This window comes from Parus major, chromosome 8, assembly GCF_001522545.3.
Source record: "Parus major isolate Abel chromosome 8, Parus_major1.1, whole genome shotgun sequence".
Lineage (NCBI taxonomy): Eukaryota > Metazoa > Chordata > Aves > Passeriformes > Paridae > Parus > Parus major.
In genome coordinates this window covers 6,033,250-6,049,147 of record NC_031777.1, presented here as the reverse complement: position 1 = coordinate 6,049,147, position 15,898 = coordinate 6,033,250, and the positions used below count along the sequence as shown (strand labels likewise).

The 15,898-nt window shown below is 40.9% G+C and overlaps 1 protein-coding gene across 2 annotated transcripts in view; it reads left to right on the top strand.

Annotated features, from left to right (window-relative positions):
* The window catches only part of HMCN1 (hemicentin 1), a 177,761-nt gene that overhangs the window by 77,579 nt on the left and 84,284 nt on the right, over positions 1-15,898 (top strand). For both annotated transcript variants that reach the window (XM_015636090.3, XM_015636087.3), the window contains exons 18-30: positions 1,219-1,346; positions 2,995-3,139; positions 4,366-4,478; positions 5,602-5,761; positions 6,513-6,687; positions 8,816-8,943; positions 10,224-10,496; positions 11,381-11,476; positions 11,867-12,061; positions 13,055-13,185; positions 13,808-13,955; positions 14,406-14,532; positions 15,523-15,677. In XM_015636090.3, coding sequence (XP_015491576.1) covers positions 1,219-1,346; positions 2,995-3,139; positions 4,366-4,478; positions 5,602-5,761; positions 6,513-6,687; positions 8,816-8,943; positions 10,224-10,496; positions 11,381-11,476; positions 11,867-12,061; positions 13,055-13,185; positions 13,808-13,955; positions 14,406-14,532; positions 15,523-15,677 — 1,974 coding nt within the window. The remainder of the gene's footprint in view (positions 1-1,218; positions 1,347-2,994; positions 3,140-4,365; positions 4,479-5,601; positions 5,762-6,512; positions 6,688-8,815; positions 8,944-10,223; positions 10,497-11,380; positions 11,477-11,866; positions 12,062-13,054; positions 13,186-13,807; positions 13,956-14,405; positions 14,533-15,522; positions 15,678-15,898) is intronic.

Genomic DNA, 15,898 nt, shown 5'->3' with positions numbered 1-15,898 from the left:
CACTAACTGGAATTAGTTTCACCTGCACTTTTAGTTTGGACCTTAAAGAAGTGATTTATCCTATGTTTTTTTTCCTTATTCCTAAGTAAATTTATTGCAGAATGAAAAAAATCTGAAAAATCACCATAATGATGAATGCTAATGATGGAGTTCCTGCCATTTAATTAATCTAATAAAACAAAGAAAAAAGGCAGCAATGAACATGGTTGGGTCAGTGTTGAGATAGGTGGGAAGGAATCTTGGTGATCCAAGAAGACAATGAATGTCTTGCCTTGACCACAAAATCCCACAATGGTTTGGATTGGAAGGGACCTTAAAGCCCATCCAATCCTACCCCCTGCCATGGGCAGGGACACCTTCTACTATCCCAGGTTGCTCCAAGCCCCATCCAATCTGGCCTTGAACACTTCCAGGGATCCAGGGATAGCCGCAGCTTCTCTGGGCACTCTGTGCCAGGGCCTCCCCACCCGGACAGGGAACAATTCCGTCCTAATATCCCATACAGTTGTACTCTCTTTCACATATCCATGCTGTTAGAGGCTTGGTTGTTATCTCAGTTTGATATCTGGCAATAAAAAGAAGAATAATGCAATGGAATGTGTACATTTGTATGAGGATAAGAACAGAGTCTCTCTGCCATCAAAGAAACAATTTGTTAACTTCAAACTCATTGCAAGAGCCATTAATGCTGGTAGTGTTTGATAGACATGGTTTTTACCTGTTTAAAAGTATTATTTAATCCTCAGTACTTAATTTAATTTCTCAGCCATGTGCCCAGGCATGTTTGCTGTTGGCTTTTCACAGACAGTGCAGATTTTCTGCTAGGCTGTGACCTCTCTTCTTATCCTTCACAATTTTATGCCCATTGATAATTACAACTTACCTTTGGCTTCCCCAAACCCACTACTTCTGTTCTTCAGTATTTTGCCCAAGTAAGGAAAAATAAATCAACTTGGTGCCAGGGAAACACGAATTCCCAGGGAAACCTTTGATTGGATCCAGTTTCAGCTGGACAGATTATTCCATCTTCTGCAATTCCTTAGGCTAAGGATCAGTGTTTTTATATTTCCCTAGCTTCCTATCACTTCTGTGCTACCCCACCCCTACATTTGTTTCTCTTTTTTTCATGTCTTCAATTTAATACTTATTTAATTTAGTAATTTACATGTGTATATAAAAATTCCTAGTAATTTCTTCTTGCTCTTCCTTTTGCTCAAGTCACTCCTCTGATTGGAGCAAGCCCGGCCACAGCCAATGTCATTGAGGGCCAGCAGCTCACTTTGCCTTGTGTTCTGCTTGCTGGGAACCCCATTCCAGAGAGGAGATGGATTAAAAACAATGTGGTGGTAAGACTACTTTGTTTCCTGTGAGATTTATTGGCAGAGGAAAGCTACAACTGACATCTCAAGGCATGATAACAGCTTGGTTTAATTTACCAAAGTTAATGTGATCACTGCCTATGCCATGGAATTTATGACCCTGAAGTACAGATGAAGGAATAGGAGATGGCAGTGGGGGATGTGGAGGTCTAGAAAAGAACTTGGAACCAAAGTATTTGTGAATTATTCTTTTATCTTCTATTTTGCTTACTTTCAAACGAGTTTTATGCATTTTTGTAGCTCGTGAACTTCAGCCTTGGACTCTGAACATAGAAATGTTAGTGGAATATAACTACTAGAATGACAGAAGTGGGGTTTTTTTTAAATAAAGGTACCAGAAAATTTCTGTAGATTTAGGATGTTGTAATGTCTTGACTTTTCCTGTTGCTGATGTGCTGAGGTAAATAGCAGTATCCCTATTCCATATTCTCCTTTCCTGGTGGTGCTCTACTCAGGGCATGAATTAGTGTGTTTTCTTTCTCACTTGAGAGCATACCATGTATAACATGCCAGTTTATACTTCCTGGAGACAAAAATTTATGGTCCCTTCCACTCCAAACCACTCAAAGGTTCTAGAAAGGTGCTGTAGACACCACACTTAGGTTGGTTTTTGTGAATGAAACTTCAGTTCTTTAATACTAAAATGACTTACCCTATGAAGCTGCTTTTTATCTTTGTTGCTAATTTCTCCCTAAAACCCTTTCTGCACAACTAGAATTAAAATACTGTATCAAAATGCCTAATTCATTTTCACTAAGCAGAACCTCATACTACCTGACCCCTGTTCAGGTTTTCTGCTCAGTTTATTTGTCTCTGGAAATCACTGGCTTTTTCTTAGGCTGTGCAAGGAGCACAGGCTGTAAGCTCTGTGAGAAATACTGGCAGGATCCTCCTTGTTGAGTTGCTAATTCCTTTCTCTAGTAGTGCTGGTTTCCTGGCATTGTAAACTGCTGGGAAAAGCTGTGCTCCAAGGAAAGTGTTGGAGCAAGTTATATTTAGAGAGGAATTCAGCTGCTTCTGAGTGTGACTGGAACAGATTTTTTTTCTAACAACCCTTTATGAGGGAGGACTGTGCTGCCAAGCTCAGGGTGTTTGATGTTGCTGTAGGATATATAACTCTTCAAGGGTTACTCCTTGGTGAAAGTTACAATTCTCTTTCACAATGGTTTGCTTCAGAGCTGATTTGTTTGATGGTTATGGAAGTTAGAAAGCTTTGATAACTGTAAAGGAAAATAGTCTGCTTGTGGAAGAAGAACAAGTCATTGTACTTATCAATTACTGGAATAACCAGTAAAAATACAGTGAAATAATTGAGCTGAATTTGGGTTTACTTCATTAAAAGCAGGAGTGGCAACACAGGATGTGCTGTGGCAGAACAGAGTGTCTCTTGCAGTTCTTACTCTCACTCCAGTAGTAAACACGAGGTGCTACTGAAACTCTCAAGAAAAATCACATTTGTATGAAAGATGGAAAGTAGGAAATGCTCTAGTAAAAATCTCCAGGAACACATAATTTTTAACAACATGACATAGTCAAGTGAGGCCACACTGCATCCGAAAATGAGTATTGACAAGGAGTGTTTTCCCAGTGAAAAGTTCCGTCTCTCCTTTGGCAGCTGGTTCCCAATCCGTATGTGAGTGTGCGCAGCGATGGGAGCCTGCACCTGGAGCGGGTTCGGCTGCAGGACGGGGGCGATTACACCTGCATGGCCAGCAGCGTGGCGGGCACCAGCAACAGCACCACCACTGTCCACGTGTTCGGTGAGCAACAGGGCTGCCCTTTGTTCTCAGGGACAAGGGAAGGGCAGCACTGACCACAGCACCTTTCACTGCTTTGCTGCACTTACTTACACCAACTTCCTGCATTACCTCTTCTGTCATGATGTTACTGTGTAAAGTAACGCAGGGGGAAATTGGATCCACTGCGCAGGGAAGAACTGAGCGATCAAGACTGTTTTTCAAGTAATATCAAATAAAACTATGTTGTGTTCATAAAAGATCCTCATTTAAAGGCTGGGCTGTGCAGTCGTCATCTGGTTTAATTAACAAACAGGTGCAAGTGGGAGTTTGTTGGAAAACCATGAGAAGTAACTGGGGTAAGGAAGCACAGCTCATGGGAAAATTAGAATAAAAGAAAATGAATTATGAGTTTGGTAAAAGTCATCCTTTGTTGTTTATGGTGTCATCCCTGTTCTCCTCCCCCTTATTTTTTCTCTTTAATTAAAACAGCAAAAACTGAACTGACAGTAAAACAAAGTGTTAGCACTCTGGTAACCCATCTGTGTTTCAGCTGAGTATATTTGTGTTAACTCTGTGAGGCCACAATCACTTAATGATTTTTCACATGTTAAATTTTCTCACATGTTAAATGAATCATGGGAGATTAATTTTAAGCTTCACTGAAGATGCAGAAACCTTTTATATAAAGAATGACTATAAACCTTTAGTACAGGCAAGTACCCATAAGATCTTCCATGTCAACACTAGTTTTTTTGAATGTTTCAAAGCTTGAGAACAAAAAGGAATATCTTTGTACGTGTTTAGAAATATCTTGGTTTTGGTATTGTACTCTTAAATCTTAGCTTATTTTTCTGTTAATTCAAAGGCAGCTCAACTGAGTGAGGCCATTCACGTTTTTGTTGTCTCCTGTTACTGATTTTGAGAAGCAAATCCTAAAACGTAGTAGGAGGATAATGTGACAAAGCCTTTCAAAGTCAAAAGTGAAATACCGGTAGTTAGTTTAAAACTGTGTGTACATAATGCAGTGATAACCCTATGGCTGACAGGCTCTGTAATGAAGAGGGATTTATTCTGTCCTGAAAGGCTGGAAGGTGGCTCCTTGTCCATGTTAGGGTTGAAGAAGAGGCTGGAAGGTCCCAAATCCTCCTTGCCTGTAGGAAGTAGTAATTGAATATAAGGATTTTATTCTAATAGTTGTGCCATGTTGAAATGGGTTCTGCATGTCTTTAATATTTGCATGTCTGTAGTCCTGCCTGTCATTCAGCACGGACAGCAGATATTCAGCACCATTGAAGGAATCCCAGTGACGCTGCCCTGCAAAGCAAGTGGAGTTCCCAAGCCATCCATTGTTTGGTCCAAGGTAATCTCTCACCTTTGAGCTGTTCATGCTGAAAAATGGGTTGAACATGTAATTTACTTGTCATAAAAACTATATTCAAAGAACATGGCCCAAAATTCCAGTTGGGAGGCACCTGGAAATCTCTGTTCAGAATTGCTTTTGTTTCTTAGAGCAGAACTTTTGGCTGTGGTCCTGCCACAGCTCAGTGTTCTATTCTTCGGCAGGATTTAGGTTATCTCTGTATCTTTATGGGTTTTACACTTCAGAAATTGTTCTTGTTCCTGTTGTGATAATTATCCTGTTGATAATTTGTGTTTAGGCAGCCTGCCACAGACAGAGAGTTCATTTTTCTTGGGGAGCTCTGACTTTTTTCCTGGAGGAATGGCATCATGGGGTTAACACATGATTCAGTCATGGCCTTGACAAGATGTACACTGAGGAGGACCTCAGCCTTTGAGGGAATTGGTCTTAAAGCCAGTTTTGTTGGGTTTTTTTCCCTCTTTGAACAGGATAGTTTCTGGTAATAACAGTTATTTGGGGTATGATACAGCTCACATGATGTGCTACAAAGGCACTTTTGGGCCTCTGAAGGTGTGCAGGTGTAAGTGATTAGGAACTTGGGAACAGCTTTGTTTCAAAGAAGGAGCATGGTTAACTATTGGTTTGGTAGGGGAGAGAACATGGAAGGATTTATTTTTCTTTATTTTACCACTTATTCAACTACAGATGAGGAGGCAGATGACTAAGAAGTTAGTATAATGTGGAGAAGATTCATTTTTACATCAGAAATCAATGTCAAATTAATTCAGTTGAAATTTTGATTTTATTTCTTGACTATTATTTTTTTAGTTTTCTTTTAAGACTTGCATCTGTAAAATGCAGAAAATTTTCTTCATAAGAATCCTGGTGCTTCTGTTCTCATAACTGCCTCCAAAATGATACTCAAGGATTGTGAAAAGTTAATTGTAGTTAATTAGTTTGTATAAATGGAATTTTAGGGACAAGTTTCTTAGCTAATATGAATTATTTTGTCCATCTCAGCCTTGAAAAAATAAAAGCAGATTTTATTGAATTACATAATTGTAATTTGCTTTATTTTGGAAAATATTGGCACTTTGGACTTTTATAATTTCTCTTTCCACAGAAAGGAGAGGTAATCCTTCCCAGCAACATGAGGTTCTCGGCAGGGTCAGATGGAAGCCTGTACGTGGTATCCCCAGGGGGAGAAGAGAGTGGGGAATATGTGTGCACTGCCACCAATGCTGCTGGCTATGCCACCAGGAAGGTGCAGCTGACTGTCTATGGTGAGTGTCACCTCAGCTCAGCTGCAGTGTCCCTGTCACCCATCCAGTGCACTGGGACTAGACATACCCAAGGCACATGGGATGGGAATTCTTCTCTAGTTAGTGCTTTGGGATCCCCAAACCAGGCAATTTCATACATGGCTGATCCCAAAAGGCTTGTCCTTCAGCCATTGTAATTCCCTTAAAGCCTCCTTATTCCTCTTAGCTCAAGTTCATGGACCTTGGGCTGAGCATAATTTCAGCTTTATGGAAGTGGATAGGAAGCATCTGTACGGGGGTAGAATTTCCTGCTGCGAGAAGAATGAAGATCCCTTAATCTCACCAGTCCCAAGCTTTCCTGTCATCATCAATCCAATGTTACTAAAATTTGGTTCAGGTGCAGGTGTGCTTTGCAAGGTTTTTATGGCTTGGAGTTACTGGGGTTATAGTGTAACAGTACAGGGAGTTGTTGCTAACTACCTATGGAATAGAGAGCTCAGCACGTGCAGGAATTACAGCCATCTGTCGCATCCATATTTTTGAATGGGTAGTCCAGGCTTTCTGGCATTTGTGGTGTTCCATATGGGCATCAATACATGTCTGAGCTACAGGCACTGTACATAAGCACAGCAGTGGTTTATCTCTATTGTAGCCAGGTCATTAGAACAGGATTGTAATGTTTAATACCTGAAAAAAAGAAATGCTGTATGGTGTTATATTTTGTACAAATATGTATATTCATTGTAGCTTCTTAACATGTTCCATGTTATAGTGAAACCTAGAGTGACCAGGCCTGGAGACCAGCAAGGAAATACACATGATAAACCCATAGAGGTCTCAGTAGTTGCAGGGGAAGATGTCACACTTCCATGTGAAGTGAGGAGCTTGCCACCTCCCATAATTACCTGGGCCAAAGAAACACAGCTCATATCTCCATTCTCTCCAAGGTAACAATGTTTGATGAAAACAAAAGAAAAGTGAAATTGCCTCTAAACTGTCGGGATTTTGGAAGGATGTGTGATTTCTGATTGCCACAGGACCACTCAGAAGGGGTGTTGCTTTGTTCTGCCTGACCTGTTGTACTGGGTCTTGAAACTCTCTTTCCCAAGCCTGCTAAGCCTCTATATGGTTGCACAGCTCCTATTCCAGCATGTGCTTATATCCAGTCTCAGGAGGCTAGGAGGAAAGAGATCCTGAGTATTTGTACTGTAGTGGTGCCCAGAGACCCACATCATCTGTGCATGATTATAATTGTTTAAAAACTGTGTTCTTTTTCTTACGTACTTTGCATTTATGCTCAGGGGAGCACCGTCTGTGATTTACATGAAGCCTGGGCTGCCAGTAGGATACAGATGATGATGATAAATGTTTGGATGTGCTGACAAGGGCATGTTGCTTGCTGTGTTTTGGATCCAAAAACTCACCAGAGACTTTTGAACATGTGAAAGCAGAGTTAAATACTTGTAAAATGTTGAGCTGACAGCCTTAGAGAATGAAGAGCTGGGGGTGTGTTGGACAGTGCTGGAGTTCTCCCTTATTATTTAATGTGGCCCAGAGCAAGAGGGGAGATGAGCTGGATGAAGGGACTATTCCTTGGATGCTCCCCATTGGAGTGTCAGGTACTGTCACAGGCTATGCTGCTGCTTTCTGCTCCTCAGGGTCCCTCAGAAGGGCCAGGCACCACCTGTGTCCATAAAACAGAGAATGTCAAGGCTGGCCAAAGGCAGACTCTGCTTGCTGGTGTCTCCCAGTCATTCCATGGACAGAATCAGCCAGCATCTGAGCTGAAGAACTGTACTGGAGATCCCACGGGGGATTTTCTGCTGTGTCCTGTGAACATGTTGCATGCACTAACAAATCTGCATTCTTGGTCTCTCGCTTGTTCTTATTTTACCTCAGGAGACACTGATAAATTAGGGTACTTGCTCATGCCTGTTGTGGTGAGATCCATGTTGTCCAGAGAAACAGAAGTCCAGCTCACTCCATTCCATAAAATTATTTATAGATGTCAGCAAAAGTTATAGATTAGTCCAAACAGAACTCTTTGAGACCACCCAAAGATTTTTTAGAAATATGAACAGTAAATAAAGGGAGAGGGCAATCAAATATGAGGGAACTTCTATCAGAAAGCAAATGTAATTACTGGACAAAATCAAGGAGGAGAAGTTGCCTCAGAAATTTGTCTTTTGGGCTTATAAAAAAGTGACAAAAAGTTGGGAAAGATACAGGCAGTGGAGGAGGAATTGTAGCATCAGACAGATTTTATGCTTTGAAAATATTTATTTGAAAATACATTTCACTTTCCTTCTATTCATCTCTCCAGCCATTGTAATCCCCAAATTTACCATCTATGTCCTTATGATAACATTGTCCTAATTAGTGCCACAGGAAGGCAGACAGATGATCCCACCAATTCGGGATGTTACCTTGAGTGCCAGGCTTGAATTTCTTCTCATCAATCCTTAGCTGTCATTTTTTATTCCCTCCTCATTTATTTTCCCTGTCCCTATTACTTTTGACTCCTACAGAAGATTTTGGCTTAGCTGGCCAAAGCTGCTGTTGGTGTTACAGATCTGTGACCAGAAGTGTGGGAGAACTTAATGCTGTGTAGTTAATTATTTACTGCGAAATAATGGCAATTCCTGTAAACACCAGAACTGTTTTGGATCAAAATCCTGTCTTCCATCTTGAATCAATGTAATATCATTTTTTGCCAGGATGAAGCAGTAATAAAACTTTTAATTTTTTAACCCTGCTGATCTGAGCTGAGGAAAAAAATTTCACAAGAGAGTGAAGAGCTCCATTTCTTTGCCTCTATCACATTTTGATAAGTCCTATAAATAGCTAGAAGCATATTTTGTAATTTGGATCTTAAATTTTAGGTATTTATTGTGTATTCTGAATATAGGGACTCCATAAAGAGTTAGAAAAAAAATGAGTAAATGTAAGTCATAATTGTGTAATATGGTCAGAGCGATGTTATTTTAGCTCATAGCAATCATTAGCAGTGTGTAAGGAGAGTCATTCACCTTTCCATACATGTTTATATGGTTTATCTGCTTCTTCTTTTTCCAGACACACTTTCCTCCCCTCAGGGTCAATGAAGATCAGCGAGACCCAAGTTGCAGACAGTGGAATGTATATCTGTGTTGCCACAAACATTGCTGGGAACGTGACTCAGTCAGTGAAGCTCAGTGTACATGGTGGGTTGGAACTCCAGGGTTCATCATCTGCAAGTTTCCACATGGAACTGAGCATCTCTAAGAGATTTTCAAAGTTTTTTCCTATTGACATTAAATCCTCTCAGCTGTTTTTCTTTCAGGTTGTATTATCTTCATATGCGAGTTATTGATTTTGTGGAAAGGAAATATTGTATAAGCACCCACAAATACATAGATATGTGTAAAGGTGTCCAGTGGCTCCAGCCAGAACCTGTGTCCCTCTCCCTTTCCTTACCTTTATCTCATGTTGCTCCTTTGTCTCTCTCCTGCTGTCCCTGCATGTTGGGGCCCAACCACTGTCTCTTAAACAGTCACACACTGTTAAGTCTGGAATAATGTCTTGTTATTGTTTCAGGCATTTTTTTTAGTCTTTTTATTGTCAGTGATCCTTAGAGGAAAAAGAAATATTGTGGCAAAAGACTTACAGTGGGTTTATATTTTTCTATAGGACCAGTGAAATCACTTCCAGTCATATTTTATCTCCCTTGTCTGAACTTGTGTTTGGAAATGTACAAAGATCAGGGATTAGGGAAAGGAAATTAAAGTGCCAGGAGGAAAATGTGATTCTCTATCACAGAAGCTTTTGAGTTGTTTTGTGTTATGAGGAGCCAGTACCCACAGCACTTCCAGTGTGCTCAGAATATGACAGTGCTCGTGGGAGTTGTGTAATGTGGCTTGTTCAAATAAATTCAGCATCAGGGTATCTCCCATCCTATTCTGAGAACAGAATTCTATGCAGGGCTGCTTTTGTAGTCACCTGAGGGCATTTGATTTCAGTAAATAAGGAACATTTTCTAAAATTATAGAAATAGGAAAGAATTTCATAGGATCATAAAATGGTTCGAGTTGAAGTGGACTTTTAAGGATCACCCAGTGCCACCCCCTTCCATGGGCAGGGACATCTCACACTATCCCAGGGTGCCCTAAGCCCTGTCCAACCTGGCCATGGACCTTCCAGGGATCCAGGAGCAGCAGCAGCTTCTCTGAGCACTCTATGCCAGGGCCTCCCTACCCTCACCATAAAAAATGTCTTCCTTACACATGGTCTGAATCTCTGCTCTCTTACTTTAAAATAGTTCCCCCTTGTTCTGTCCCTCCATCCCTTGTCCCAAGTCCCTCTCCAGCTCTTCTGGAGCCCCTTTAAGCATTGGAAGGGGCTCTGTGGTCTCCCTGGAACTTTCTCTTCAACAGGCTGACCACCCCCAGCTCTCCCAGCCTTAAGAATGATTCTGTATGTTGTTTCTTAAACTTGTCTTCCTCAGTTCCTCCAAGGATCCATCGTGGGCCTCAAGTTCTGAAAGTGCTGGCTGGACAGCGAGTGGAGCTTCCCTGCAGTGCCCAGGGTGTCCCTGCCCCATTGGTCTCTTGGTTCCGAGGCACAAGTGCCGTGCCCACAGACGGGGGGAAGTTCGTGCAGAGCTCGGATGGAGCTCTGGGCATCAACAGTATCCAGCTCCCTGATGCTGGCATCTACACCTGTGTGGCCACCAACATTGCAGGCAGTGACACAGTGGAGATCACAGTACAAGTGCAAGGTACTTGTTTAGGGCCACGCTCCTGCCCTGGCCTGGGCTGGCAGGGATTCCCTGCCAGTGGCGTGGGGTGGGGCCTTGCAGGGCAGGGCTTTCTCTAGTCCACTTTTATGTGATGCAAAAGCCACATCTGGTTTAGATGTTATGTTCTGATGGTAATTGAGGAGAATTAGAATGAGCAAGTGGTCTTTGGAGAGGTTGCAGAAATTTAAAAAAAACTAAGTGTGCACACACTCTCTCGCTCTATTTAAATTAAAAAATTATGTTGAAATGGTGAAAGGGTAAGTGGTCAATGTGCCAGTTTATAAACGTGGCGTAACTCCTCACCTGAGGGGCTGACAGATGTCAGTGGAGCATGACTGACTTAAGCTAAGCAGGAGCTGTTTCTTTGCAATAGTCTAAAGGTAACCTTCTGATCCCTTTGGATTAGACAGGCTGAGAAATGCTTCCTACAGACAACCAAGAACTCTCAGTAAATTTATTTAATTATAAAGAATATTCTTCATATAGTCTCAGTCTGCACAGGAGTTTAAAATGAGACTTGGAGAACAAAGGATGGCAGTAGCACTAAAATATGTGCTGTGGGGAAAAAACAGTTAAAATAATATTTTTCAGATTGTGCACAAACATTGCCTTAAAAATAAATATAGCAAGATTTAAAGAGAACTATTTTCTGTCAAGTTTGAAAGCCTCTTGGACTGCTCGCTTCCTAAATATTCCACTGAAATGGAAATTACTTGTGTAATACCTATTCCAGTCAATGTAAAGAGGATTATTGGAATGTGACCTTGTGTGAATGAGAGAGATTTAGTGTTATGTATTATCAAACTGTATTTTTATATTTGGAGCAGAGATCAAGCAGTTTTTTGGGTCTAACTTTCTTTCAGAGCCTCCCACTATTGAGGACCTGGATCCTCCATTCAACAGCCCCTTCCAAGAAAGAGTGGCCAATGAGCGCATTGTGTTCCCGTGCCCTGCGAAAGGTGAGTGTCTTTGTTACCCCCTATAGTGACAAAAGAACCTTTTTCTGCTGACCATGGGAAATTACAATGCTCTTGTAAAAATGTCCAATCCACCCAGAATTTTCCATGTATGCTTTATATGGAAAAATTCAAACTTAACAGTAATTTAAATAACTACTGTGTTTGAAAGACCTGTGGAAAGTCATTGCTAGCCAACAAGGATTTTACAATGTTTAGGATGAAGATTTTTAATGTTAAAAATGTACTGTAACAGCTGGGGCTTCCTCTTGGAAGCTCCTGGTCTCCCTGTGTGTTGTCTTTCCAGCAAGACTTCCAGCAAGCAGCAGGAGTTATTTGAATCAATCTTGCTCTGAGTGAAGCATTTGTGGCTGTTTCACCTTTTCCTTACAGGTATTCCCAAGCCTGCCATCAAATGGCTGCGGAATGGGCGGGAGCTGACCGGGGCTGAGCCAGGGCTCTCTGTGCTGGAGGATGGGACCCTCCTGGTCATAGCTGCCCTCATACCCTCAGACAGTGGGGACTACGTCTGTTTGGCAGCCAATGAGGCTGGGAGCGTACAGAGGAGATACAGCCTGAAAGTCCATGGTAAATAATGCATACAGCCCTTGGGGTGCTGGCTTGGAAGTGTATCTTCTGTTTTCTTCTTGCAAATTCCATGGCCCAAATCTGCCCTTGTGTTATTAAATTATAAAATCTAAGTACTTCTATTTTTCTGACACTCTCTGTAGTTTTTATTTTTCTTTGTTTTTTCTGTTCTCCATGACTTTATGCACAAACCATCTTTGTTTTGCTCAAGAATCCAGGTACATCTTATTGGCAGAAACTCCAGTTATACTTGAAAATTTTAATATTAATAACAAGTGAAGCTTTGTACTGTAGAAGTTACAGACTGAAGGTTAGGTCTGCATTTCAAATGAGAGGAGAGTTACCAGAATGAACACAGACTAGGAGATTTCTAGTTGTTGATATTCTTCCAGAATCCTAGTAAGGAAATAGGAACCCTACAGACTGCTTTTATTCCAACCTTGTTCACTTCCCATGACAGTTAGCTCTAATGTCTGAGCAGGATTATATCCTTGTTTTGAGAAGAGCAGGAATTCCATTTTGTGCCAGTAGGGCTCCTCAGTGGGGTTGGAATTTTCCTAATCCACTATTTAAGGCCATTCTCTCTGCATTCATAGTAGCACAAATTATAGATGGGGTTCTTGGGCACAATTGAACCTGTGAAGACAAAGATGACGCTGGAATAGGCTTCCTTCATATGCTAAATAACACTAGATTTCAAGATTAAATTTCACATTAATTTTAAGGTTATTCTCTTAAAATGTTGATAGTCCTTGTGTTTGAGTGAATTTCCCTGGAAGTTTCTTATTGAGCAAAAGAAGACTGTTTTCAGTGAAGATTAGAAATGATGCAGGGAGAGATGTCCAGACCCTAAAGACAAATGGAAATGGTGGGAAGGGAATGAGAAAGGTTTGAAAATTTTGATTTATAGTGGTCCTTGACTGGATGGAAAGGAGGAAAGGGGAAATTACTGGAATAGGAAGACTTAAATCATAATGTTGAGCTTTCTTGCAGTTCCTCCTGAAATTAGAGATCAAGATAAGGTGACAAATACATCTGTGGTTGTTCATCACCCTGTAAGTCTCTTCTGTGAAGTAACTGGAAACCCCTTTCCAGTCATCTCCTGGTATAAGGATGATATCCAGGTATGTGGGATTAATATAACTGTGGACTTTTGAGGGCTTGGTATGAGAATTCATTCAAAATAAATAGAGATAAATGCCTTTATGTATATTTAAGTGCTTTAAGAACACTTCCACAAAAAGGCAGCTAAGTACGGCTCATTTATTAATTCTGTAAGTCAAATGTAAACTCGTGATTTTCAGTATTCCCTTAGCAATTTTCCTTGGCAATCCCCCAGTATTGTAGAGGCCAATCCATGCAGAGGGGACCAATATTGCCATTTTTTTCATTCTATAGATGGAGAAATAAGAACTTTTGGAGGTGAATTGAATTCCTCAGGATTATCCTTGAGTCCTCTGTTTCCACTTGTAACTGATAAGTCATAGTTTAAGATGAGATGAGGTCCCTTTATGCACTCCTGGGACTGCCCATTACTGCTGACTGGAGTTTCCCCACTCCCTCCCCTAGGCTGAGCTACAAACCATATTGAATACATTGCAGCAAGGCAGGAGATTAGTGCTGAAACTGAAAGGGAAAACAGATTATCCTTCCATTGAAACTGCCATTTTCTTATAAAAATCCAGCTGTGATACTTGGCTGCTGTAGCTTGGATCACATAAGGCTAATGTCTCGGGTTCCTCTAAGGTTGTGGAAAGCAGTGGTCTCCAGATTTTGCACAACGGGAAGATACTGAAGCTCCTGAAAGCTACTACTGAGGATGCAGGACAGTATTCATGCAAAGCCATAAATGTAGCAGGAAGTTCTGAGAAGCTGTTTAACCTCCATATACTTGGTTAGTTTGGGGTTAATTTTTGTTTGGTTTCGGTTTTAGTTGGTGATCGGAAAAACAGTTGATATTTAAGAAGCCAATAAATGTCAACTCATTATAAATAGATTCTTCACTGCCCATGAATTATTGGATGCTGAAGCACTGAGCGCTTATACTTTGCCATTCCTTTGTAGCAACACAGACAAAATGTTGCTTTTGATTTCTGGGCTTTGGTGCTTTGTTTTGTGGGGGTGCAATGTGACGTAGGGGTGTTGCCAGGTACAGTTCACCTGTGCAAATGGGAAAGTGCTTGTCACGATAGGTAGGCTGTTGTGATCAGCAGAATTCCCTCTGCAGTGAACACTAAAGGTGTTTCAAAAGAGTAGTAAGATCCACTGTTGTATTCCCTTCCATCACAGGGCAAAGCTTCCCTGGTTAAATACCAGTCATTCCTTAATGTTTGTCTTTTTAAAGTTCCACCGAGCATAATAGATGCTGATACCCCTGCTGAAGTGGCAGTCATCCTCAACCAGGAAATCACTCTGGAATGCAGAGCCAAAGGCTTCCCTGTTCCTGACATTCACTGGTTCAAGGATGGCAAGTGAGTATATTGCAGCTTCTGTGGTTTATGTCAGGCTCTTCTTCCCCTAGAGCACAGGGGAAGGATGTGCAGTATTTAACTACTTAGTGTTAACTTACAGAATTTGGGGTGGTGTAAGGTGGTAAATTATTTAATCAGAACTTAGCATCCCACTTTTCTTTCTGAACTCACCCATTATTGTCACTTGCAGAGCAGATTTTTGGGTTTTTGGAGGGAGATGAAGCAAGATAAGCAGAACCATTTCTTTGAGTTTATTCTGGGAGTTATTCTACCTGGATTATTTTACACACATCATTAGTTAAAACGTAGTTGTTTAGCTGAGATGATTTTTTTCACTGGTAGACAGAATTCATGTCAGATGTTTGCTGGCTAGTGTCTTGTGCAGTTCTGCATATATACATTGAATGTTTGAAAATTATATATACGTATATATAGTGAAGGTTTGTAAATGTTTATAGCCTGCATGATTTCCATTCCTCATCTCATCTCATCACACCGGAAGAATTCTTAAATATTAGCTGAGAATCTGACTGGCTGTTTTTGGTGTTTAACAATGTAGTTTAGTTTTAGGCATTGGTCAGGACTCACAGATACTCTGCTGTGACAGTTCCTTATTCTTTACTATGGATATGTTGTTCCTGTGTAGTAGCTGACATTTTGTTATCAGCAAAGGCCTGGCATGACTGAATGAATTAGGAAAAGGAGCTAAGGTCAGGTGTGCGACTCTGGCTTTGATGGTGGCATCCTGGAGGTCTGAGAAAAGTACTTTCTGTGGTTTGATTTCTTTTAGATGTTAGGAGTAGAGTTAATCATAATAGCTTGTCACTACATGGTGGTTCTTGTGATTAATGCTGTTAATTTAGTGCTGAATGGCACTCTCAGGTGGTACAATTACTGCTACCAAAGAATCTCTTCTTCTTACTGTCAGTTTAAATTAATATTGAAAGGCTAGGGGCAGAATTCTGTGAAGCAAAATGCACTCTGTTTCAGACCCTTGTTTTTGGGTGATCCAAATATTGAGCTCCTGGACAGGGACCAAGTTCTCCGCATCAAGAGTGCTCGCAGGGTTGACAAGGGTCGTTACCAGTGCAGTGCCACCAACACTGCTGGCAAACAAGTGAAGGAGGTCAGGCTCATTGTCCACGGTAAGTTTATGGAACGCCTAATCCCAGGAGATCCTCTTGTTTTACTCTTAAAGTTTCTTTTTGAATGGAGATGCTCAGGCAAATGCAAATTAAGTCTCTGATACTAAAAAAATTGTGTGTAAACTTAATTTAATAATCATGTGTTCACAAAATGACCGTTTTGAGTATTTGTTTGTATGAAGTTAAGTATGGATGTAGCCTTCACAGGCTTGGAAAAACAC